Below are 23764 nucleotides of genomic sequence, written 5' to 3'. Positions count from 1 at the left end.
AGGTAGCCCACCAAGCTTAGTCACACAACAGAGTTAAGATAGTGAAGCCCCCAAAGTCCTTCTGATCACAATCTCTTCCTTGTGCCTGTAGTTCTGACTTTGTAACGTTTGTGCAAAATGTGTCCACCATGGCGTTCTTCACTTTTCTGTTCAGAGTAGCCAATGAAAGCTGCCATTGACAGCCACAGGGCCACGACCTGTGAGGAGATGTCATAGCCACTGTGACACTTTATACTCGGGTACACCGTTGGTTGTCTTGTAGCCCCAGTAGAACTAACTGTATGACATTCATAATGGATGACCTGCTAATAAAGTTTCATTTCCAAGTGCGGCCTACAAAAACTGGAGCAGGGCAAATGATTTGAGTTCCGCATAGTAATTGTCACTGCGTCACTGCACAGGTACGGAGGAGCGCCGGCTCAGGATTTGGGGGCTGAAATTCTTTTCCATTCCTCTGAATTTCTCCTTTTCAGTAGGCCGCATTCATTTAAAATGAAACCCAAAAGACCACCTGATATACTGCAGGCTGTGATTTGAGAATCAGAAACAAAAGTGAGGCCTAGGGTCCTGGAGGACCCCCATTTAATTTTGTTGTCTGTAAGATGAAGAGAAAGCACAAATGATAGGCGTCACTCCAAAGTGCAAAAGAAGTCAAACGTCAGAGGTGCGGTGCTCGCCTCTCCAACAGTTAACAGTGACGTCTGGTGAGGCTTCAGGCATGCGGGAAGTGACCTCTTGCTCTTGTGGTGGTCTGTCCTCCTGCATTTTAAAGGAGCACACCGAACAGAGGCTAATGGCGGTGTCACACTCTATTCCTTCCCTGTATCCAGTGCCAGTCAAAGCCCATTTGGAGCTCCAGGAGGGGTGGACCGATGTCGCCCCGTGTAGTCCCATGTGGGTAGTTGGCATTAATAGACTTCAGTGCTCTTTTTCCCCCCTCAATATCTGGAGCACAAACCCCTTTAGTAGAACAAACAGCGCCCATTTGTGAATAAACTGCGGACTTTGAGAAGCGCGTACCCCTTGATGTACAGAGCGTGCGCACTTTTACTTTCATACACTGTGCCCGGTCATCACAGCTCGACACCCAGGGTGTTAGGAGCGGGGGTACCCTTGGTATGCCAAGCATGCGTACCCCTTAACTTTTTCATAAAGGGCGCCCCTAATGGATGGAGCGTCTCATTCCAGAACAAACGCTCCCCAGGCGGACGTGTCTGACAACACCCATGCAAATGCACTTTCATTTTTATTCTTTTTTTGGATTCTTGAAGCTGTTGGTGATGGCAATGCGATTTAAAGTAAATATGACAGACATATTAGCAGATGACTTTCTCCAAAGGTATTTGAATGTTCATCATAAAGGAGTGTGCGGCGTTACAGTTCATTTCAGTTTAATTTTGTATGGAGTTCAGGCCCACAGCGCTGTGACAATTGAATTACAAAATAGAACAAAAGTGACAAGAAGTGGATCAGACATTGAAGTCGGTGCCCACACCACAATGACTGAAGAGAACAGTGAAGTGCCCAGCAGTACCCTTTGACAAGGTGGACCCTAATGATGGCGAGAGATATGGAGGTTATGTGAAGCCATTCTGTTACCGCACTGCTGAGAAACTGCAGCCAGTGACCCCGCTGTGCCAGGCAGAACACCGGAGAGCCCAGTAGGCACTAACAGCGTCACCCAGCACAGATGAAGAGCAGCAGTAGGTGACAACAAGCTGGACGTCAGAAGACGAGGCGAGCTCCAGAGATCTAATGGCCCGTTCTGCTCCTGTAAACCAATGGCTGCCGTTTTATTGTGCGTCCGTCTGGGCCCATCTGTCCTAGGTGGGCTCCTGCCTCGCGTCTGTTTCCCCAGATTAGGCCCCTGGTCTTTTTAAGGCTCTGATTGTGACAATCAAATTCCAACAGTGAATGGATCGATAGTAATATATGAGCGTCCAAAAAGTGTGAGATTTATTGAGTGATAGCAGAGTCAGTAAAAAAAAAACAAGACTCGTCTTCTCGATGTGAAGTTGTCTGCTGTGACGGGCGTTGTAAAAAAATTAAAATGAATTGAAGAAAGCCTAACGGAGTCGATTTTTCTTCTTTTTGTCTTTGTTTTAGGATTTCCACGGGGCCTCCTCGTTTTTGAGGTCTGTGCGCTCCGTCACCGAGGGGAGTGATGGCAGAGGTGGATGAGGAAGAGAAAGCCCCCTGTCTGTCTGAATGGCGGGGACTGTAGCTTTGCTTCAGTCAGTCCAGTTCGGTTTAGATTTGTGTGGCGCCCTTCGCTGGGTGACGGCTCAGAGTGCAAATGCGATTACAAACCACACATAAAAAGACACATTAGTTCAAACAAAGCCATTTGAAAACAGTTGGCCTGCCGTCATTGTCACTGCTTTAGGAGTTGAGAGGACCCCGCCAGTATGCTCTGCGCCCACAGATGTGGTCAATGAGATACGCTTTGTGATGCTGGATGGCGTGTAGTCGGTGCCAGTCCAATGGAGGAGCCTCAGGGACAGCTGCCAGTGCGCAGAGTTGACTTGTCGGGGACGTTTGACTCGCTGAGCTACTGCTGGGAAACCTGAGATACCCACAATCCCCTGAACGCGGGCTAATGCAGGTACGCTTGGCACAAGCTATTAAAACAGGGCAGTGCGTGGCATAGGTGGGAATCGATATCGTACAAATGGCGGCGCCGTTCTTATCTGTCTGTCTCACACACACACAGACTGTCCTTTCCTGCATGCCCTCTGTCACCGAGAAAGACAAGTGGTGGAGAGGAAACTGAAACAAAACCTGTCTGTGCCAATGTGAAATTTGCAAAGCATCACTTGAAGTTGAGTGGTCTAAGAGAGCGCACAGCGGAGGGTGGCCCAAGTCTTACCAGGCACATTGTGTGGCGGGGATGCCATGATGATAGGTTTCACTTTTTAAATTTGTCTACTATCCTGTTGTCACTTTGTCATACTGGGTGTGGAGTGTTGCTTGATGAGATGATTTTAGGTCCAGGCTGTAACAGTGAAGGCGCCCTAAGACTCTGTGAAGACCTTCTGTGTGAGTGTGTAGCTGTAGAGATGGCTAAGGCTTTGGACTTGCTGCTGATCCCACTGCTGACACCTGCCTGAGCTCCGATGTGTATTTAGATATTCATTCCATCCACACTGCTAGAAGGAGAGCCTGAGCGATGGGCACGCCGCCTCATTGGTGTCCACCGAGCTGATTTTAAAAGCAGATTGTAAGTGGGTGGCTTGTGAAGGAGAACAATGAGCTCCACAGAAGGTCCTCGTCCTCTTTGGGTCGTGTCATGGGGTTCCTTTTTATGGCCTTGCTAGTCTTTGGGATCGTCTCTGTTTTGTCTTAATGTCTGCACTCCTGTTCGTCGTTATTATTTTTTGCTAAATGAGATCATCGGCACTGCGCCGGTTTTTAATGAATTCTTCTCACATCCTCGGAGACATCTGTTGCCGGGGCCTTTCTATTAACAGCTCTTCCCGGGATGAATCTAATCAGCACATTTCGAGGCAGGAGGCTCCTCTCCGACTGGCGTTAAGCAGATGCGCGGGGTCGCATATTGGGATTCTGTTAATGAGGCTCGCTAGGAGGCTTCATTCATTCATTCATTCATTTTTTCTTTTTTGTTGTTGTTGTTGTGTAAATGAATTTCAAGAAGGACCCGTGGATGTGCTGGCATGCTGGCAGTCGGAGGTCACACTTGTTACTCAGGACGGGTTGTTAGCCACGTCACTTCTCACTTTTGCTTGTTCAGGTACAAAAGCACAATGTGCAGCGTGAGCTCTGAATGACCCAGTGGCACAGTGAAGTGGGCAGCCGTGGCACGGCGTGGTGCCGGCGGTGCCCGGGCTCAAGGTGACCAGCTATTTTGTGACACCTCTTTTTTTTTTTTTTGTCTCTTTCAGACTTGTCCTGGCTGAACTGGTGCCTGACAGGGTCCTGCATCTTCGGCCTGCTCCTCATCCTCCTCTTCAGGGAGTCCTATGACCGCCTCTATCTCGACGTCTTCATCTCCATTTAGGGGCTCGGGCTGCACTTGAGTTGTGCGACTGGAATCCTCTCGGCACGTCTTGCACAATTTTGAGAGAAGAGGAGCCGAGTTGCTCGCCGCTCCTTTTCTTTTGATACAAATGTCTGTCGTTGTTTAGTTTTCATGTCGTTCTCCTCGGGAGCGGCGCAGAGGGCAGCCCTCTCTGTGTTTGTTCGGATTCTTTTCACGAGTTTCTTTTTTACGATGACCCTTTTTTTAAAAGGAGATTCAATGAACCACACGCTGCTGCAGGAAGGGAAGTAAGTAAGCACGTCGTAATACTGTAAATCGGGGAGCGTGAAGCGTGCCAAAGCGCATCGATACTTTGGACACTTTGAATGGCACACGTCATGTCTGCTGCCGTCGGGCACCGAGGTTGGCGTGTCATGTGTGAGGCCGCTACGTGTTAATATTCACCGCCTGGAGGATTCGTATTGATTCAGTTCAAATGTGGCCTAAGCGCCGTAAGCCTCTCCAGTCGCGCCCCCAGGAGGCTTCTGAGCCACACAGAAATCCCCTGGCATCACTTTGGGCGATTAGTGGTCCTGGTAACTGAGGCTATGCGAGCAGCTGGGGAATTTGTCACTTTAGAAAAGCTCCTCCGTAATGCCTTCCCTCGCAGCGGGACCCTAATTGATGAGCAAAACAAAGGACACGACATCAAAAGGAGGGAACAACCGTCTCCTTAAACGCCGCTGGAAACTTCCAATGGCCTTCTGAGCTCCCAAATGGGTGACCTGCAAGGGCCGTCTAGGTGTGTGGCAGACTGGCGAGTCATTATTGTGACTGGCTGATTTATGGTCTCGGCCAGAGTCCCGTCGTCCTCACATCTACAGCTACTGACTTGTTTTATGGCAGGATGACGTGTGGCGGTGCCGTGCAGAGGTCCTCTCAGAAATAATAACCACGTCGGGGGGCTCCGCCAGTGGCATGCAGTTTCTGAAGGCCCTCGCGTGTCTCTCGTCCACTGCCACAGCAGACACACCTGGCGACGTTTCCAGCGATTTTCAGTCATTGACTTCGTTTACGTAACCGCAGCGGCCCCCTCTCACGTGACCATTGGACGTCCCCAGCGACTCGCCGACAACCAATGAGCACTCAGCCTGAAGTACAACGAACACTACGACAACGAGGAGTAAGAAACACGGGGGCTTTGGACCCCACGACCAGAGGAGAAGCTCGTCAGTCTGATGTCTCGCGTTTTACATTCCTCGACTAAAAGGGGCTGAGACTGCGGCCGAACCCACCATACTGGTTAACCCTTCGTGCAGCACTGGCTCTGTCAGAAAATGGGGGCGGCACACACGTGTAAACTGACTAACATGCCAAACAACTAGAACTTCACTTTTAATGCTACAGTGGCCTGAAGAAGTGCAGATCAGGACCCTGTGGTGGCCATGCCATGTTCTGCAGGATCCCCTGTTCCTCTTTTGATGTTTGGGGTCATGAAGTTGGCACCTCTCTGATATTGCGTGACCTTCTCAGCATTCAGGTGGGCATCAGTTTTGGTCAAATCGCCCACTCAGACCTGCCTTAGTCCTGTGGTGGACAAACTCCTCGGTCCAGAACACCTGCTGCCATCTTCCTGCGTTTTATTTGTATGCCAGAGGAATGGCAGCTCTTCCATGTGGACCTCTTCTGATTAAGGCTTCTCTGCACTGGAGGTGGTGTCCCAGCGTTTTTTGCCCATCTTCTGAGTAACCTCGATGTTCTTTCTGGTTTTGCTGTGGCTGCCCGCTGCATTTCCAATCCTTGACCTCCTCAGTATTTGCTTGGGCTGCACATCTGGAAACAGCTGCCTGCCAATGGAAGACCTCGAAGGTGCAGGATGAGCCCCTTTTTGACTTGTCTTTCCACATCTGACCAGCCTTCCCCATTTAGTCTGGTGGACCCCTGGCCAGTTTTGTTCCCTCTGCTTGATAGTTTGACATCGCTGACCTTCATCAAGCTCTGGGCCGTATGCCGGCAGGGCTCTCGTGTGTCTGAAGTGGAGTTCAAGTTCTTGAGTTTCCTTCTCTGAGGACCTTCTGGTGTCGTCTTGTCCGGCTTTGCTTTCTGCATAAGGAATGTCGCAGACTCGCCTTTCTAATCCCGAGGACACCAGATGGCCATCTGAAGCCCGCATCACATGATACGACGACAAGCTGGGGAGCGGATGTCCAACTCGATGAGTGCAGTCGCCGATCTCCTCGCCCGAGGACGTCACAAACTGCAGGGGATGACAAATGACACGACGTCCTGGCGTGTGGCCTGATGGAGCAAAGGGTTTGATTTTTGTCGTCGTACTAGAAACGCGTGACGTCAGCCCAGCGAGCTTCTCTTCTGCTTGTGAGGACCAAACGGCGGCGTTTCTTACTCCTCATCGCTGAGCGCCCTTTGGTTCTCAGGACCCACACGAATGAAGACGTGTCGCCGATGATGTCAGACTACACGACTGCCGGCCGTGGCGATGCACCACGACTGGCTCTGAGTGGCCGAGATCATCTGATGACTTGACACGCGTCGGTACTCGTGAAGGCCCAGAAGAGGACGTTAACAGTCGGCGTGATCTTCTCGTCAGGCCGCTCATTTCAGGCACATCGACTGCCAAGGGAAAAATTCCTTCTAATTTATGAACACTTGACTAGCGTTTGACATTTAATATTCAAACGGGACGTCCCTGTATATTTTTATAGACACTTGCGAATGTTGTTAACATTTTTAAAGTTTAATGAATTTGTGATATTAATGATAGTCTTTTAGCGATGTGGAACGTGAAATATAAAAAGAGCCACCCTTGTGGCATCAGACGTGTGGGACACGCGCTGGCGGCCCTCTGACTTGACGCGGCATTGTGGACGTGCAATATGACGGGCAGTGGCGCCCCCTTGTGGGCCGTGACGGCGAGAGTCGCTCATACGCGTCGCCGCACTCTGAGTGTGTAAATTATGAAAATGAGAGCTCAGACTGGCACCACACACCTTTGTGTTTTATAGAACTCGACGGGTGGCACGACGACTGGCACCGTCACTCGTGTGTTTCTGCAGCGTGCGCTGGGCACGTCTTCTTATTTAATTCTTTTTAATATTCCTGTTGGGTTGCTGCTAATTTCTTTTTCAGGGTGTGTTTATCGTCTGTGTGTGAACTCCACATACCTCGCCATTATGCCATGTAGAGACTGTCCCGCTCGAGGGTCTCGTCGTCGGCTCTCAGCTGCCCCCCTCACTCGTCTGAACTCCTCCAGCGGCCGGGTGGTGGTGGTGGTGGTGGTGGTGGTTTTATTATTTTTAATTTCATTTCACTTTCAGCTGCTAAAACCTTTGGGTCTTCGAGCTTCAATTATGAACTACGTGTCTTTTTATTTAATTTTTTTTTGTATATTTTTACACAAGTTCTCAAAATAAAATGACTGGAAACCGAATTCTGGGTGTTCAGGTCAGACGTGCAGTGGCAGCCGAGTTGTTTTATTTAACGACGTTTTGATCGCCGTTGTTGTTTTCGTTCGCGTTTGGCCGTCCAACTCCATCGACCGTTGAATACATCAGTGGTGGCGGACGTTCACTCGACTCCCGCTGCCATCCCTTTGTTAAGCTAGTGGGGCACTTTGACTCTCGCCTCAGTCAAACAGGATTTGCTATCGGATTCTCAACAGCTGTGATGATGTGTGTGATGTGCCAGCGGTTGGAATGAAAAACACAATCAATTTTTATTACTGCATGCGTTACAAACTACATTCCAGCAGATGGCGCCTGACAAACGTTAACACGGGATACGCCCAACAGGGCCAGACGGGGAGAAATTGCAGGATGGGGCTGGCTAAACATTTAACCCCGCCTACAATCCACAGGTGCCACGCCCCATTCTAGTTGCTGTTGGATACGCCCAGTTAAGGTTAGGGGTGTGGGTGGAGTTACGTGGCTCAAATGACAACAGCTGTCATGTAAATCAAGTGACACGTACAGGGTGGTGCTCAGCAGGACACAACTGTGTGGTGTCTGTGAATTACAGGCGGAGCTCAGAGTTTAGCCCCGCCTCTTTGCAACATGCTGGAGTGAAAAGTCAGCTGCCATCGTCAGTAGACGGTTGTTAACATTCTTCTTTGTTCCTTGTTACTCTGCCAGTTTCTAGACCTGCTGTAAAAAAGATGGCACCTCAAACAATCCTTTAATGTCAAAGAGAGACAGCGAGACCACCTACCTGTGAAGACCCCCGCCCCCTAAGAAATGTGACATACAAGATGAGAGTATTCCGGCCATCGGGCTCTTTGGTTTCACTGATAGTTAAGGAAGATAAAGCTCACAAAGACCCTCTGGCGTGGCCTTGGGGGTCTTCTTTGGCTCAAGAAGTGTCCGCAGTAGGAGACTTTAAATTGCTGAGGGCACCAGGGGCAGACATGGATTTGGAGAGCGAGGTCAGGTGGGGAAGACAGAATGGGACCCTCGGAGGAAGACCACTAGAATTGAAGACTTGAGCTGAGCTTTTAAGGGCCCTGTGCCCCCAAATGATACCACCCAACAGCTGCTGTAGATGAACGAGGGGCACAGGAGGGTACAAGCTGAACACCAACTCCTGCTTTTTTGTTTGCTGTGTTCTTATCGTTTGTACTCCATGTTTTTTCAAACCCTCCATGACAGACATGAACCAACCTGCCCAAGCTGAGCCTTCCCTCCGTTGGCTCATCCCATGCTGGGGTGGGTGGAGTTTCAGGCAGGGACTGCCAATAAGCAGGGAGGCGGGCTTTTTTGTTTGGGCAAGCAGTTTAGTTGCTCAGGTGTCCTCTGCCATGCCCCTTGTTTTTTGGTCACCCCGCCCCCAGCTTGTTGCCCCGACGCTCACTTTCTAGTCACATGGCACTTTCCTTGCCCCACCCCTTACCTGCTTGCTCGTTTACCCTACCCCTCTACTTGTAGCCCCGCCCTCTTGTTACTTTGGCTGCCCACGTCTGCCCTCCACCACTGCCATGGCGGCGGAGGAGGATCAGCAGAACACCACAAAGCCGGCTGTGGCCAGCCCCGTGTTCTCCGGAGCCATCTTGTCGGCCCACGCTGCCCTCCGTTATGCACAGTAGGTGTGTTTGTTTAATTAGCGCTGTATAATTTAAAAAAGACGAGAAAGGCAGCAGGCACCTTGGCTCATTCACACGAGTCTAATTCAGCAAGACACTCGGTAACGAAACCGGTGGTAAAGTAATTATTAGAGCCAGGCAAGCAGAAAGCCACTTGTCACAAAGGTGGGGGACGCTTTGATCCTAGCTGGGCTCGATTAAAGTGGCGGCAGACGGAGGCGTCTCAGCCCCACCTTACCAGGAGCAGAGTGGCAACTTCTGAAGGCGCCAGACAATTAGAGTGTGTGTGTGTGTGCAGGACTGGCACAGGTCACCCCCTATGGGCTGCTGTGAAACCCAAGAGCCCCTTTATGCACCCAGCAGGGCTGTAGGAGTCTGTGAGAAAGAATTGTGCCAAGCTGAGCTGCTGGATTTCAGTTCCTCAGTATTCCGACTTGAGACTTTTGCCCGTCGCTTTATGGGGTTAGTGGGCTGTGATTGAAACCAAAACACAGGGGGTGCACAAACTTTGGGGGGGCCAAGCCCAGATAAATGGGGAGGGTGACATCAGGAAGGTGTAAAATTGTGCCAGATCAACAAGTGGACGACAATACAGATTTCCAGTCCGGATCAGTCGAAGGTTCAGGTTAACAGCGACTGCCAGGCAACAGGGTACTGGTGGAAATTGGGCTACTGGTGGCTGAAGAAGTGGAGGGAGGTGGGAGGAAAGTAAAGAGAGTGGAGCTGAGGGCAGGAACTCTGAATGTTGGCAGTGTGACTGGTAAGGGGAGAGAGTTGGCAGATATGATGGAGAGGAGGAGGTTGTTAAGAGAACACCTGGAAGTGGAGGAAGGCCAGGGCTTCAGAGGGGGGCTCAGATTGTTCTATCATGGTGGGATGGGAGGAGAAATGGAGTAGGAGTTTATCAGAAGGAGCAGCACATCGAGTGTTTAGGAGGTGAAAAGAGGGTCAGGCAGAGTGAGGATTACGAAGGTGGGATGATGGATGGTGTCAGTGCATACGCCCCACAAGTTGGGTGTGCGATGGGCGAGAAAGAAGATTTCTGGAGTGAGTTGATGAAGTGATGGACAGAAAGTGGTGACATGTTGGAGAAGGAACAGAGGAGACGAGGAGGTGATGGGTAGGTCTGGTGTCAAGGAGAGGAATGAAGGAGGTCACAGCATAGTGGATTTTGCCAAAAGGATGGACATGGCTGTGGTGAATAAGAAGAGGGAGGAACACAGGGTGATGTACAAGAGTGGAGGAAGATGAACACAAGTAGATGACGTCCAATGCAGAAGAGTCGATCTGAAGGAGACTGAAGACTGCAAAGTGGTGGCAGGGGAAGGTGTAGTTAAGCAGCATAAGGTGGTGGTCTGTAGGATGACGTTGGAGATCAAGAAGATGAAGAGAGTGAGGGCAGAGCCAAGGATCAAATGGTGGAAGATGAAAAAGGAAGACTGCAAGGTTGAGTTTAAGGAGGAGAAGGTGAGACTGGCACTGGGTGGCAGTGAAGAGTCACCAGACAGCTGGGCAACTACAGCAGAAGTAGTAAGGGTGACAGCAAGATGGGGACTTGGCATGGCATCTGGACAGAGGAAGGAGGAAAAGGAAACCTGGTGGTGGAATGAGGAAGTACAGGATAGAGTATACAGAGGAAGAGGATGGTGAAGAAGAAGTGGGACAGTCAGGAAGATGCAGAAAGCAGACAAGAGTACAAGGAGATGAGGCACAAGGTGAAGAGAGAGCTGGAGAAGGCTAAGGAAAAGGCGTATGAAGGAGAAAAGGACCGGTGGGCTACAGAGAGGGGCCGAGCTGGGAAAGAGGAGTAGCGGGTTAGGGTGATGAAGGATAAAGATGAAAAGAGGACTTTGAGAGGCTGATGAATGAAAAACACGAGAGAGAGAGAGAGAAGCGGTGGGATGATGTGGAGACAGAGAATCAGGAAGTGCAATGGATTAGCAAGGACAGCGATGAAGAGGATGAAGAATGGAAAGGCTGTTGGTCCAGATGACATACCTGTTGAAGCATGAAGGTGTTTAGGAGAGACGGCAGTGGAGTTTTTAACCTGATTGTTTAATGGAAAGTGAGAGGATGATGAGGAGTGGAGAAGAAGTGGACTGGTGGGCCGATATTTAAGAATTAGAGGGATGTGCAGGACTGCAGTAACTACAGGGGGATAAAACTGATGAGCCACAGCATGAAGTTATGAGTAAGAGTAGAGGATGGTCAGATAAGAAGTGAGGTGATGATTAGTGAGCAGCAGGATCGTTTCATGCCAAGAAAGACCACCACAGATGAGATGTTTGCTCTGAGGATGTTGATGGAGGAGGAGAGAGAAGAACAGAAGGAGTTGCATTGCGTCTTTGTGGACCTGAGAAAGAAAATGACAGGGTGACTGAGAGGAGCTGTGGTGTTGGATGAGGAAGTCGGGAGTGGCAGAGAAGTACATGAGAGTGGCACAGGATATGAACGAGGGAGTGTGACTGTGGTGAGGTCTGCAGTGGGAGTGACGGAGGTGGGATTACATCAGGGATCGGCTCCGAGTCCTTTCTTATTTATAATGGTGATGGACAGGCTGACAGACGAGATTAGACAGGAGTCCCCGTGGACTGTGATGTCTGCTGATGACATTGTGATCTGTAGGGAGAGTAGTGAGCAGGTTGAGGAGACACTGGAGAGGTGGAGATATGAGAGGAGAGGAATGAAGGTCATTAGGACCACCAAGACAGAATACATGCGTGTGAATGAGAGGGAGGTCAGTGGAATGGTGAGGATGAGGGAGTAGAGTTGGTGAAGGTGGAGGAGTTTAAATACTTGGGATCAACAGTACAGAGTAATGGGAGTGTGGAAGAGAAGTGAAGAAGAGAGTGCAGGCAGGGTGGGGTGGGTGGAGAAGAGTGTCAGGAGTGATTGGTGACAGACGGGTATCAGCAGGAGTGACAGGGAAGGTCTACAGGACGGTAGTGAGACCAGCTGTGGTATATGGGCTGGAGACGGTGGCACAGGAGACAGAGCTGGAGGTGGCAGAGTTAAAGATGTGCATTGGGTGTGACGAGGATGGACAGGATTAGAAATGAGGACATTAGAGGGTCAGCTCACGTGGGACGGTGGGAGACAAAGTCAGAGAGGCGAGATGGCGTTGGTTTGGAGAGATGAGGGGGACATTGGGAGAAGTGTGATAAGGATAGAGCTGACAGGGAAGAGGAAGGCCTAAGTGAAGGGCATGCAGGTGACGGGGCTGACAGAACAAGATGACGAGGACAGGAACAGATGGAAGATCTGCTGTGACGACCCTAACGGGGGCAGCTGAAAGAAGAAGGTGGACTGTGTTTGGGGGCCCCATGCTGGTTCCACTTTTGCAAGCAGCATCTTAATGTGGGCACTGTCCTCCCTTCTCTGTGCCAGGCTCCTTTCCCCCTTCACGCAAAGTCTTGGCACTGGGGGTCCCCCCCATTGAACATCATAGAGCGCCAGTCAAGCTTTGCATCTTTGACCTCCTCAGCCACCAAGGAGCATCCATTGTGTGATAGGCGGCTGCCTCAGCGGAGTGCGACAAGTGACTACAGAAGCACATAAGCGTCACGCCGGGCTGGCATCAAGGTTCTGTTTTTATTCTTCTTTCCAATGTACAAAAATAGAAAGTACCAAAAATTCACAGTGTCTAAAGGCAGTGATTACAGTCTAGAAGATCACATTCTAAAGTTCTCGGACCACCAAGTCAGTTGCATAGGAGGACACAGACGCCTTCAGCATGAAGTTCAGTAATACGGCGGGCGATCGGCTGGTTGGCCTGGTCTCACACGGGCACCGCACACGGCCAGGAGTCGAGATTCTTGGCCACGGGGAACATAAAGCATTTCACCGTTCAGAAGTAAATCCAGACAGACGAGTGTTGGGTTGGTGCTAAAGCGTTGACTTGGGTGTCGAGACCAGCCTGCAGTTGTCACGTACCCCGTCCCACAGTGCGGCCCTCCACGCCAATAAGGGAGCGATGCACCGTGGGAGTCTCCAGTGTGTCGAAGGGTGGAGGTGAGGAGGACGATGAGTCGAACTTCATTTAAAGGCGCAGCACGAGGTCGGTGCTGAGAACGGCGAAATCCTGGAAGCGTAGATTTAAAACTGGGGGGTTTGTACCCCACACGGCAGCCAAAGACACCGGAGGCAAACCCACCCGCCTTCTCAAACTTTACACCTCATCAGGCATTTCTGGTAATAAACGTTAAACGACCCTTATGGCTGGTCAACTGGGTGGACAGGCCTCGCTGAAGCCTCACAGGTGGCACAGCCGATTTCTCACCGCCCGGCCCTGTGCCCGCCCCGTGTATTAGTGAACTCCAGTCCCGGTCTTTGTGGTCGGTATTTACATAACCTGCGCTTTGTACAACTCTAAGGCATTTGTGACAGCGTTAGCTACACAGCAGACGAGCGCGTCTACGGCGGCGGCCCCTCCTGGACCCCACGGGCACGGCCGGAGGAGAGCCGAAGTTAGAAATTCCCTAAAAAGCCAAGCATCTGTACACATACAATTACATGGCCGCCATACACCAGGCGGCGGAGAGCAGTGCATGATGGGAGCACATGGCTCAGGGTTCAACGGCATTACGCCTGGGGAAGGCCCACACAAACTAAAAATCCTGACGCAGACTTCCAGGTGGGCACACCGAGCGCACACAGTGAAGCTTCGCCAAGACCACACTGGCGCCACCTGGACACCTCACTCATTCCATCTACAGGACGACACGAGGTGACAAACAGAAAAAGGAACAATCACATGGGATGGAAGAGTTCCGAGGCTGTGTGGCGGTGCAGTCCAATACCGTGAAGAGGACCGGAGGTCAAAGAGCCCAACAAACCGCCACGTTGCCTGATGCTTTCCCAAAGGTGAAAATGGAGACGGACCTCCGGACAGAAGAAAAAAAAAAACCACCCAACAACAAGGTGGGGACCCCCAGTGCCGAAACACCCATTCCTGGAAGACTTGGAAGCACAACGCGTGTCCAGAGCATGCAGACCTCGGCAAAGTCTCGGACCTCCAACCGGGGGCCGACCTCGGAGTTACCGTCAGGCTCCTGCTCCTGCCATGTGTCCGTGTCATCGAAATGAAGACGGGCGAAAACGTTTGGAGTCCCATCCTGGCATACAAAGGGTTAATAGTGAGTGCTAGTCGTCGTCCGTTTGTTAACGCTCATTAACGATGGCTTTTCTCTTTAGTGGATTACCGTTTGAAGGATGCAAAACACAAAAGCAATTTAAAAAATGCCCAGTCGGGGTGGGCTGTGCGGCCATCGATGCACCTCCTCGGACCGCCGAGCTTCTCCGTGAAACAAACAATAATGTAAAAAAAAAAAAAAGGAAAGCAAATCCAGTTGTGCCGACTCCGCGGTCGCAGGCAGACAGATAAAGTGCCACACTGGAGGCCCACAGTCCGCCTCCAAGGTCCCTCTGCCACTGGGCCTGTCCTGGCGTTCTGCTACACTAGCGCCTTCAGCCGACTGCAGGATGTCCATTTGAGAAAAATAAAAACCATAAGCAAGCGGCCTACGCGGCTCCTTGAAGAAATTAATTTGTTAAAAAAAACAAAAAACCAAAAGGGAGGAAAGGGAAAACGGCAAAACCCAAGTGGCAGCGCCCAGCGTCTCAGCTGTGCGTGTAGGTCCTCCCGGGAGATGACTCGGGCCGGTAGTCGTACTTGTTGAGCGTGGTGGGGTAGTAGGTGGTCGTGTACACGTTGGTCTGCTGCAGGGGCGCATGGTAGAAGTTACTCCGCTCGTCCGGGAGCAGATTGTTCTTGTTCAGAGTCTGCAGGAAAAGAGAAGAAATCAGCAAATGGGCATGATGGGCAAAGAGCGTCAGCACTTACTGACCGGCGGATGCAGTGCCGTTCATGGGCCTTCAGTTACTAATGGGGGCTCCGCCGATGACCTCTGTCTGTCTACTGTATACGTGGTACCCTTCCATTCGTGGAGTGAGAACATCCACACCCTCGTGCTGCCCGGGTAGACTTTGGCCCACCCTGACTGAGGAGCTTGTGGTTTGTTTTGTTCTGGTGATCATCGGACTGCTAGAGCAGGTGGAGTCAGACCTCCTGTTCTGTGATGGTGCCAATGTGACTGCCGAAAATCACATGGGGTAAACCTCTGATCACACCCCAAGGAGGGCACTTTCAGAGGAGGCATTTGGAAACAGTCAGCATGCCAGGGCAGGCCATCTGAAGGTGAAGCATCAAACCAGAACCGAGGCCCAGTGACACGAGGGTGAGAGCAAAGACCAGGCAGATTATGAATGAACGCTCAAAGCAGGGCAGCACTAATCAAAGTGGAAGAGCAGCTGAGCAATTGGAGACCACAAGTGGCACAAAATGAACCCACCATGACCCCCTGGAGAGCTGCATGTCACCGGGCCTCCTACCTTGAACTCCATCGGCGTGTACTTCTCGTTCTTTGGCGTCGTATTCCCCTTGTAGTTCAGGTGGTTTGGCGTCGTCGGATGTATCACCGCAGACTCCTGGGATTGCTTCCTGCATTTCTGACAGTAGGCATAGATCAGGAACGTCAGGAGGCTGGCACCAAGGAAGCATGACACTCCGGTGGCAATCAGGTGAACGAGACTGAAACCTGCAGAACAAAAATCAACACAAGGAGAAAATGTCAGAACGCAAGTCAAGCGATTCACAAAGTCAGGGCCATAGTAGCGGCAGAGTTCAGGACGGTTGGCACAGGGTCCGACAGCACTTCTTAAATAAATACAATGGACTGCACGTTTAATACCCCAGGCCCACGTCTTGTTCTGTCAGCATCAGACACAAGGGAGGAAAGCAACCCTGGTGGGATGCCAATTTAGTCACATTGAACATAATGTGGTGTCCTTAGTCCTGCTTCACCCAACTTAGAGACAAAGTAGGAATGGATGATGGAATGACTGCCAGGTCAACAAAGTGTCCATACCCTCCTTTTAAATATCACGTGTTCGTAGTACAGTCATCGTCAGACAGACCCCTACAGACAATGAGCGTCTTACATAAGAAACTACTTTAAAGGGCCTCGTAACACCCAAAGGAAAGGAAGGTGCGTGGCACACAATGTGCCTTGGCAGCGTCAGACTGCATGGGGGGGAACTTCAGCCGCGAGACTTCAACGTGATGATCACCTCGTGCTGTGAAACAGGAACGCGCAGCGGGCACCGATTTGTCAAGTGTGTGTCGTGTCATTTCCTAACCTGCTTAATCCAGATCAGGGTCCAGCAGGGGTTTGGGGGGCAGCTAGCATAGGGCACAAGGCAGGACCATACCCTGGCCAGGCCGCCAGTCCGTCACAGGGCAGACACACAAAGACACCACACATGCGGGCAGATTAGAGCCGCCAGTCCACCTGACCTGCAGGACTGTGGGAGGAAACCCATGCAGAGAACGCGCCAACTCCATTCAGGGAGGACCCCCTTATTTTTATGTGTGGAGGACCCCGCAGCCACCTGCCTGCAAGTCTTCGGTCTGTCAGCTGTTCATCTGTATGTGGAGTGTTTAAATCTCATCTTAATCCAAAGTATTTTTTATTCTTTTTTGAATTCTTGTTAATTTATTAATGTAATTGATTATTTATGTTAAAAAAGGGAAAGTTTTTCTGTTTAATTGTCCAGATTAGCACTTTGCCAAATTGTAGTAATCACTTAAGAGACAGAATGAACTCAAGTAAAAATAAAAAATATATATCTATATAATATGCCCTGGATCAGCAGGTTCAGTGGGTGGGCATTGCCCAGAGTGGTGCCCGCTTAGTATTTCCAGAGGTTCAAACACAAAAGGCCCTCATCATAAAAATGCACAACACAAATGAACTCGCACGGCCGGACTTGAGGCAGCTCAGCTCCCAACTCCTGAGGTTGTCTCCATGCCAATGCACATACCACATGAGGGCACAGCAACTGAAAATAAAATGAGCCACAAGTTAAGAAAGCAGAATGTCTGAATGGCTTACCTTCGCAGTGCACGTCCTTCTCAAAACTCGAGGCTGGCAGAATCACTGCAATAGAAACATAAGAGGATGAGCAAAGGCTAGTTTTTAAAAGCACATTCCACAGCCTTCTCATTCTGGGGTTCATGAGAAAGCCCTGGCGCAGCTGGCACACTGGGCTTAACTGGCAGGTGGGTGGGGCTAGACACGAGTGACAGGGAATCCTTTACATCACAGCAGATAAGTCAGAGTCCCACAAAGCTGCGGATGTTCGCCTGCCATAGGGCGCCAGCTCAGTGATGCCAAGGAGTGAGATGGCAATTGCTGATCCTGTGACAGCAAGTGTTCAGGTCAAACCTGAAGACCCCAAGTTCAGTCTTGTGTGAAATGAGAGCAGGATGAAACCGAAAACATAACAACAATAAACAGAAACCGAGGTTAAACAAAGGAAATGTAGTGGTGGGGGGGGCAGAAAAAAAAAAAAAGAACCAATCATAAAAAGCCATGGACAGAGGCAGGAAGTCAAGAAGTGCCAACCACCAAAAGTAGAATAAGCGTCACAATTCGGCATGAAATTCTTAGCATTAATAATGCCAGACAATGACCTCTTCCTCCTCCTCCTCCTCCTAGATACCCGACATTTGCCGTCTTTTCCTCCTAAGACTCACCCGGTATCTCGTTGTACAAGCACTCCCTGTGCTGAGTGCTGTTGCCGACACACGGCGTGGCCTCGGGGTCGTGAACCTCACAGTAACGGCTCCGAAACTGCAGGCCTTCTTCATTACACAGACTCCACTCTGACCAGTCTGACCAGCCACCTGGAACAAAAGCCAAAGGACAGTTGAGCCCATGAGACGCAATCGCAGCGGGCGGGGGGGCACCGAGTTGCACATCTGCATAGTAAACGAGACGTTCGATAGAGGGGCAGGGGGATGGTGACCGCAGGGTCACTCATTAACAACGATTGGGCCAGCGAAGATGAACTGGCATGTTAGCAAAAACGCTTGCAGGCCATTGGCCATCAGATTTGATTAAACGCTGCTGTGTGAACGGACAGGACAGGGAGCCTTTGAGCGTTCTGTATGGCAGATAGAGGGACCCACAAAATGCAAACTGCAGCTTTGGTATCAGTCCACAGGGCACAATATTGGCATAGCAAGTGAACAGCTGTCTGGGTCTTTTCAAGGGCAGAGCCTCTCTGTGTGTGCCAGTTGCACGTATTGTCACACAGGTCACCAAACTTGGACAAAAACCTAAGCTTGGCCATTGACATGTGGATCAACGATGAAGTTATCAGGCGCAATGAGGTACCCTGCCACTCTGCCCTTTTACAGTGCTACATGTCGAAGGGTAAATTGGCAGTCATGTGGACACCAAGTCTGAGACTGGCACTGTAAGCCATCTGCCCTCTGATGCATTACCACCAGCTTATTCAATATGCCTAGATGGCGTGGTCACTTGGTGAGCCAACTAAATGGACAGGGTAAGATATGCTTGCCACAGGTGGCACAGCAGGGCATCAAAGAACAGAGGTGGGAGACTGACATGTGCCCAGGGAGAGATGGTGATTTAAGTTTCTAAACAAGTATAATGCCCTGATTTTATGTAACTGCCAGTCTGACTGATGGCATTCAGGAGTCTGGATGGCCGTTAGGAGCGCCAAGTCACCCTTGCATACCCACTCATTGCCCCATGCAGATAACTAATCATCAATTAATGCTTAAAAGGCCCACTCAGCGACTGACACCCCCAGACAGCTGTCCAAATAAAAAGGCCCATCGTTCCACCTGGCTGGGCTCAAGGCACCATAGCAAGTGACAAAGGCCTGTGGTGGGCTTACGTCAATCGTCTGGTGGCTCAGTCCACAAAAGCAAGTTAGAGTGAGGACCACCTGTATGTGACCAGCTTACCTTCACACGGGTGGGTGCTGCACAGCGCCTCCTCAGTGTGCAGACCAATGCAGATGTCACCTCCATTGGCTGGCGCAGGGTTAGTACAGGTGCGGGTTCGCTGGTAGTGTCCTCCACCACAAGTGACCGAGCACTGGGACCAGGATGACCAACAGGACCAGGCACCTTTCACTAAGACAGACATATAGTAAAGGACAAGCAGACAATTAGAATCCATAGGATGCAAGCTATAAGCTTCAGGCCCACTCCCCACTCTAAACTTAAGCCCACCTTACATGGGGCTCACCAGCATCATCCAAAAATGACAAAAACAGGCTTTTATCCTGAGGAATTAATTTAATAAAACGCCAATAAGCAGATCTGTCCACCATCCAGGTCTTCGGCTCTTCTTCCATTTCAGGCTGTCAGGACAGTGTTGGCCAATCCCAACAATGCCAGGGTGGGGTGCCAGCTCAAACGAATAGAAATAGTGTGGGATATATGGTGGTGCAGTGCTTAGTGTTGCAGGGCTTCAGTCCTGGCCTGTCTGGGGTTTGTGTGTCGTCCCTGTGTCTCTAAGTAACTCCGATTCTGAATTGGTCCCGAGTGAGTGAGTGAGGGCATTGGCAAGAGTGGGCCCTGTGATGGACTGGCACCTAGCGCTGTGCAGACAGCCACCAGTTCCCAGTCACCCTGAATGGGATAAGCAGGTCAGAAGATAGAGAGCTGGATAAACACTGAACTGCTAAATTGTCTTCAAATGGTGATCACCAGGACAGAGAAATCACATGAAACCTAAAAGCGTGCTGTATAGCGCCTTTCATATCTCTCTCTCTCTCACTAATCATGGTACTTTACAAGTGGCAGTAAGGACCCCATAAACACGGCTGCACTCTCAGTTCCTCAGTGACTGTCACGTGCTATAAATATTGAACTGGACCCTTAGTGTGCTTGTGGGAAGTGAAAGGCGCTATATAAGCTATGTATGCAGTCAATTTGTAAGAGGCAGTGAGGCCTCCTAGTGGCCAAAGTGTGAAAAACCCAAGGTCCCCAGGTCAGCCCGGAGCCCTGCCTCATCGTGTGAGCGGATTGTCAACAGCAAGAATCATAAATTCTGTTCAGTTAACGTTACCTTTAGTTAAACTCGGCCCTGTGCCTCCACTGCAAAGACTTCCATTTATTCATTCGACAGATTCCAGAATCCCAAAAGGGCTCCGGTCAAATGAATTACACAATCAGAAGGGATCTTTTGGTGACAGGCTGTACCACCAATGTCATTTCTATGCTCCATCTTAAGGGGCGTTCACACTTGCAGTCAGATGGTGGCATCTTACCGGGACAAGGCTGGCTGTTGCAGTCCTGATACTCGACCGCGGAGCCGATGCATGGCAGACCCCCGTTTTTCGGTTCTGGGTTCGTGCAGGTCCTCTTCCTGGTTCTGTATCCAGTCTCGCACTCCTGAGAGCAGGACGACCACGCAGACCACGACGACCATCCGCCATTCGCTGTGCGCGGTGCTGGCTTGCTGCTTTTTAACAAATCGTCAACAAGGGCTGCATGAGACAAAGTGAAATGACTTTTTAAAAAGGTGAAAACCAGAAGGCTTCTGTCCAAGCAAAAAAAAAATAATGGAGAGAAAAAGCAAACGGACTCGGGCATTGATTGGTTTAGCGGTCTCTCCCACCCTGGACACCAAGTGAAGAAGCCAACTGAAAAAACACTTGACAGTCACTTCAGGTTTCTAATAATTCTTACCTTCAAGAACTCCATTTGTGAATTTGATCAAGCCACCTGAAACATGTGCTCTACTACCGCTAACCCTGCATGGTGGTCTTTGGGGGTCCCGGGTCTGTCTGAGGCACCCTGTGAAGGTGACCTCTCCAATCAGAAATGTGAATTCATGGTGAGTTGGTTATGTCAGCTCTGACAAGGTAGGTGGCGCTGTTCTCGTTAACCTGGGTCCCAGTTTGACACGCACACACACACCTGCTCATTCAATCACAGGACCAGTCCGCTCCAGTCTGTCCAGCTACAGATTGGCCCACAGTATACAGTATGGCTCCCGGACCACTCATGGATGTTCAGGATGTATTTAAGAAGTATAAAGACGATTGTGAGCGCCAAGTGAAATGAGGGCTGGCTGGGCGTGGGCCCGCCGTGACTCAGCAGCAGCACCCTGCACATGTTCTGTGTGCGTATTTAGTGGGCAGCGCTGCACATGGGAATTTCAAATGTTCTTCTCTCGAGAATGTTATGGGTTTTTTGTTAATATTTTTGAACCGTTGTTGGTCGAAATCATGAATGCCGAACCTGCGGTTAAGGTGGGCCAACTATATTTGTTACCAATTATTGGGTCAAAATGCAGGGATCCTAATTGTACAGGGCGCCATATACTGTAAATGGGCCAGTGATTTAACGGACATTCTTGAAGCCAATCGCTACTCTGCTGTGCCATCTGTCCATCTCTCAGTTACAGCAACTGTGTAATCTTAAGGGTACAGTGGGAAGTACATAACGTTCACAATCTGATTTTTCATTATGGCAGTGTGCCATGTAGTTTTACAAATGTGCAAAATGCCACATAAACAGAAAAATGGCTGAAGAAATGCCAACTCCTAGTCTTTAATACAAAGGGGCAGCGTCCTCCCATTTCAACTTACTGTCAGTCTCACATGCAGTGGAGCCGTCACTTGGGCACAGGCGAGTCTCCACCTTGCGTTTGCCAAACTGCAGCTCGTGAGGGTCTGCCAGTTGAGCTCTGCAGGTGTAGCGGATCCTTTGCTCTTGGCGGGCACCTCCCTGAGTGATATTCACTGGCATCCACGGCGTCCAGGGTGTGTTGCGTCTCACCTCTGGGCAGGACTCCAGGTTGCACGCTTTGTACTCCTGCCAGGTAAAGAAAGACTGACTGTAGGGGACACCCGGGTAAATCAGCAGGTGCCCGACATGATTACAGTTACAAACAAATTTTTTACGCCGACTCCTCCTCGTGGCAGGTCTTTAAAGGGCTCCATGCCAGGTCTACGTACCACAGGACAGCCTGGACAGCTGTTGCCATTCTCACAGCTGCGCACCCTTGAATGGATTCCTCCACCGCATTCAGCACTGCATTTGGTCCACGAGCCCCACGTAGACCAGAATATAGGGAGTGGGCACGGGCTGTTCTCATTGCAAAACCTGAAAGTTACAGATAAGGCACAAATCGAGACATTTAGGAACACGGCCGAGACCCCGAGACATTCTCCCCTTTGAGACCACGCTGTTGTCCCCCAATTAATGTCCACCTCTACTGATCTCCAAGTCTGTGCCTCACTCAAGCCCAAAGCTCCGTCTCACGTAACAAGACGCCTTTCTAGGTGTCACAGAGAATTTAGGAGCACAATAAAGTACATAGCACTTGAAAGGGGTGGGAGGGGGGGGTTACTGCACATGAAAGGAGTTTTTGAAGTGGGTGTGGCTATACAGTATCATCATCATAACTGGCCTCTGGGCATGTTTATGTAATCACAAATGGGTGTGGCTGACTTAGAGGTGTGTTACGACTAATGAGTGCTGCATTAATACTAGTGGGTGGAGCTAGCAAATGGGCGTGGTTTTTGGAGCCAGGCAGGACTATAAAACAAAGTATTACAAAGAGGTGTGGCTTTTCAAGTATACAGTACAATGATTTCACACTGTGAGGCTCTGTAAGTCACCTTGAGGGAGTGGAAGACCCCCGTGTACGTGGATGAGTAGCATGCCAGCTGGGATTTGCCAGTGGTCCACCCAACTAGATGCAGACTGTTGTTTTATGTCCTTTAAAGTGTTAAAACATGGAAGAATGTGAAACTGGCATTTAAGTGGCACCAAAAAGTGGCAAGAGGGGATGTAAAAGCTAAATTTGGCACACATACATGTCACCATGTGGCAGAATGTCTGCTACTGTGAGTGGTACACCAGCATAGAAGAGTACCAGACCATCAGATGGCAGCAGAGATGTGTGGTATCCTTCTGCTCTGGAGGGGTTGACACCTTGGGCGGCAGCAGCAGCCACTCAAGGGACACTGGGTACCACAGAAGTTCCCCTGGGTCAGGGTAGAACGTGTGTATCATAGAGTCGAGAAGTAACTTGGGAAGAAGCTCAGTGGCATGAATATAATAAGCCTGAGGCAAGAAGAGAGGGTTTGGTAGATGGCTGAAAGTGCTGTGTGGTACTGCTAGAGTGAGAGACTGAGGTAGGCAGAGACAGCAAGGGGGCACTGTGCCCATCAGTTTGGTCTTTTGTTCATTGCCCCTCTTGTGTTTTGGCACTACAGAGCCCAATCAGTCATATTGATATTCAGGTACTCTTCAGCATTTTTATTCCAGGCTGAGGATTCTATTGATGCCAGGAGAGTCTGGAGGAATGTGCCAACATGTACAGTAGAGCAGGCAGCGGTGCCAGGCATGATTACGCCAAGACGGCTCACAAGGTTTCGGCCCAAGAAAGACAGAGTCTGCTGAGCCTGTGAGGAGGACAGTGGCTTAAATCAACTGGGCACAAAGTCAGATGTGACTTTCCACAGTGGAAACTAAACTGATGAACTTTAGTTGGGGGTGACTTCAATGTAAAGTCTGACTGGACGATTGGAGGGGGTCTTACCTTTCCTCTCGACCTTGTCCTACACACACTCTGCCCCCATGCCTTGGTGAGGGGTTATTGCAGCTTCGTTGACGGACCTGAAAGCCAATGCCACAAGTAGTGCTGCACTGGGCCCATGATGACCAGGGGGTCCAGCCGCCATTCCTGAAGAACAAATAAATACATGGCACCATTAAAATACAAGTGACACCTGGCACATTGTGGCCGCTGTAAAAACAGGATCATTCCAGCCGGAAACGAGATCCTCTCACAAGG

At 50.3% G+C, this 23764-nt stretch overlaps 2 protein-coding genes across 3 annotated transcripts in view; one reads left to right on the top strand and one right to left on the bottom strand.

The window, feature by feature from the left end:
* The window catches only part of slc49a4 (solute carrier family 49 member 4), a 123870-nt gene extending 116414 nt beyond the window's left edge, over window positions 1-7456 (top strand). The window contains exon 9 of the mRNA XM_039755228.1: window positions 3903-7456. Coding sequence (XP_039611162.1) covers window positions 3903-4018 — 116 coding nt within the window. The 3' untranslated portion in view covers window positions 4019-7456. The remainder of the gene's footprint in view (window positions 1-3902) is intronic.
* A 5187-nt stretch (window positions 7457-12643) lies between these two features.
* The window catches only part of sema5ba (sema domain, seven thrombospondin repeats (type 1 and type 1-like), transmembrane domain (TM) and short cytoplasmic domain, (semaphorin) 5Ba), a 147977-nt gene continuing 136856 nt past the window's right edge, over window positions 12644-23764 (bottom strand). For both annotated transcript variants that reach the window (XM_039755222.1, XM_039755220.1), the window contains exons 14-22: window positions 23510-23653; window positions 21918-22065; window positions 21549-21774; window positions 20223-20441; window positions 18910-19080; window positions 17668-17817; window positions 17024-17068; window positions 15462-15667; window positions 12644-14852 (exon numbers count right to left, since the gene is read on the bottom strand). In XM_039755222.1, the coding sequence (XP_039611156.1) occupies window positions 14691-14852; window positions 15462-15667; window positions 17024-17068; window positions 17668-17817; window positions 18910-19080; window positions 20223-20441; window positions 21549-21774; window positions 21918-22065; window positions 23510-23653 (1471 nt within the window). In that variant the 3' untranslated portion in view covers window positions 12644-14690. The remainder of the gene's footprint in view (window positions 14853-15461; window positions 15668-17023; window positions 17069-17667; window positions 17818-18909; window positions 19081-20222; window positions 20442-21548; window positions 21775-21917; window positions 22066-23509; window positions 23654-23764) is intronic.

This window comes from Polypterus senegalus, chromosome 6 (assembly GCF_016835505.1).
Source record: "Polypterus senegalus isolate Bchr_013 chromosome 6, ASM1683550v1, whole genome shotgun sequence".
Taxonomy (NCBI): domain Eukaryota; kingdom Metazoa; phylum Chordata; class Cladistia; order Polypteriformes; family Polypteridae; genus Polypterus; species Polypterus senegalus.
The sequence above is the reverse complement of the archived record's forward strand: the minus strand, read 5'-3'. Positions and strand labels throughout refer to the sequence as shown.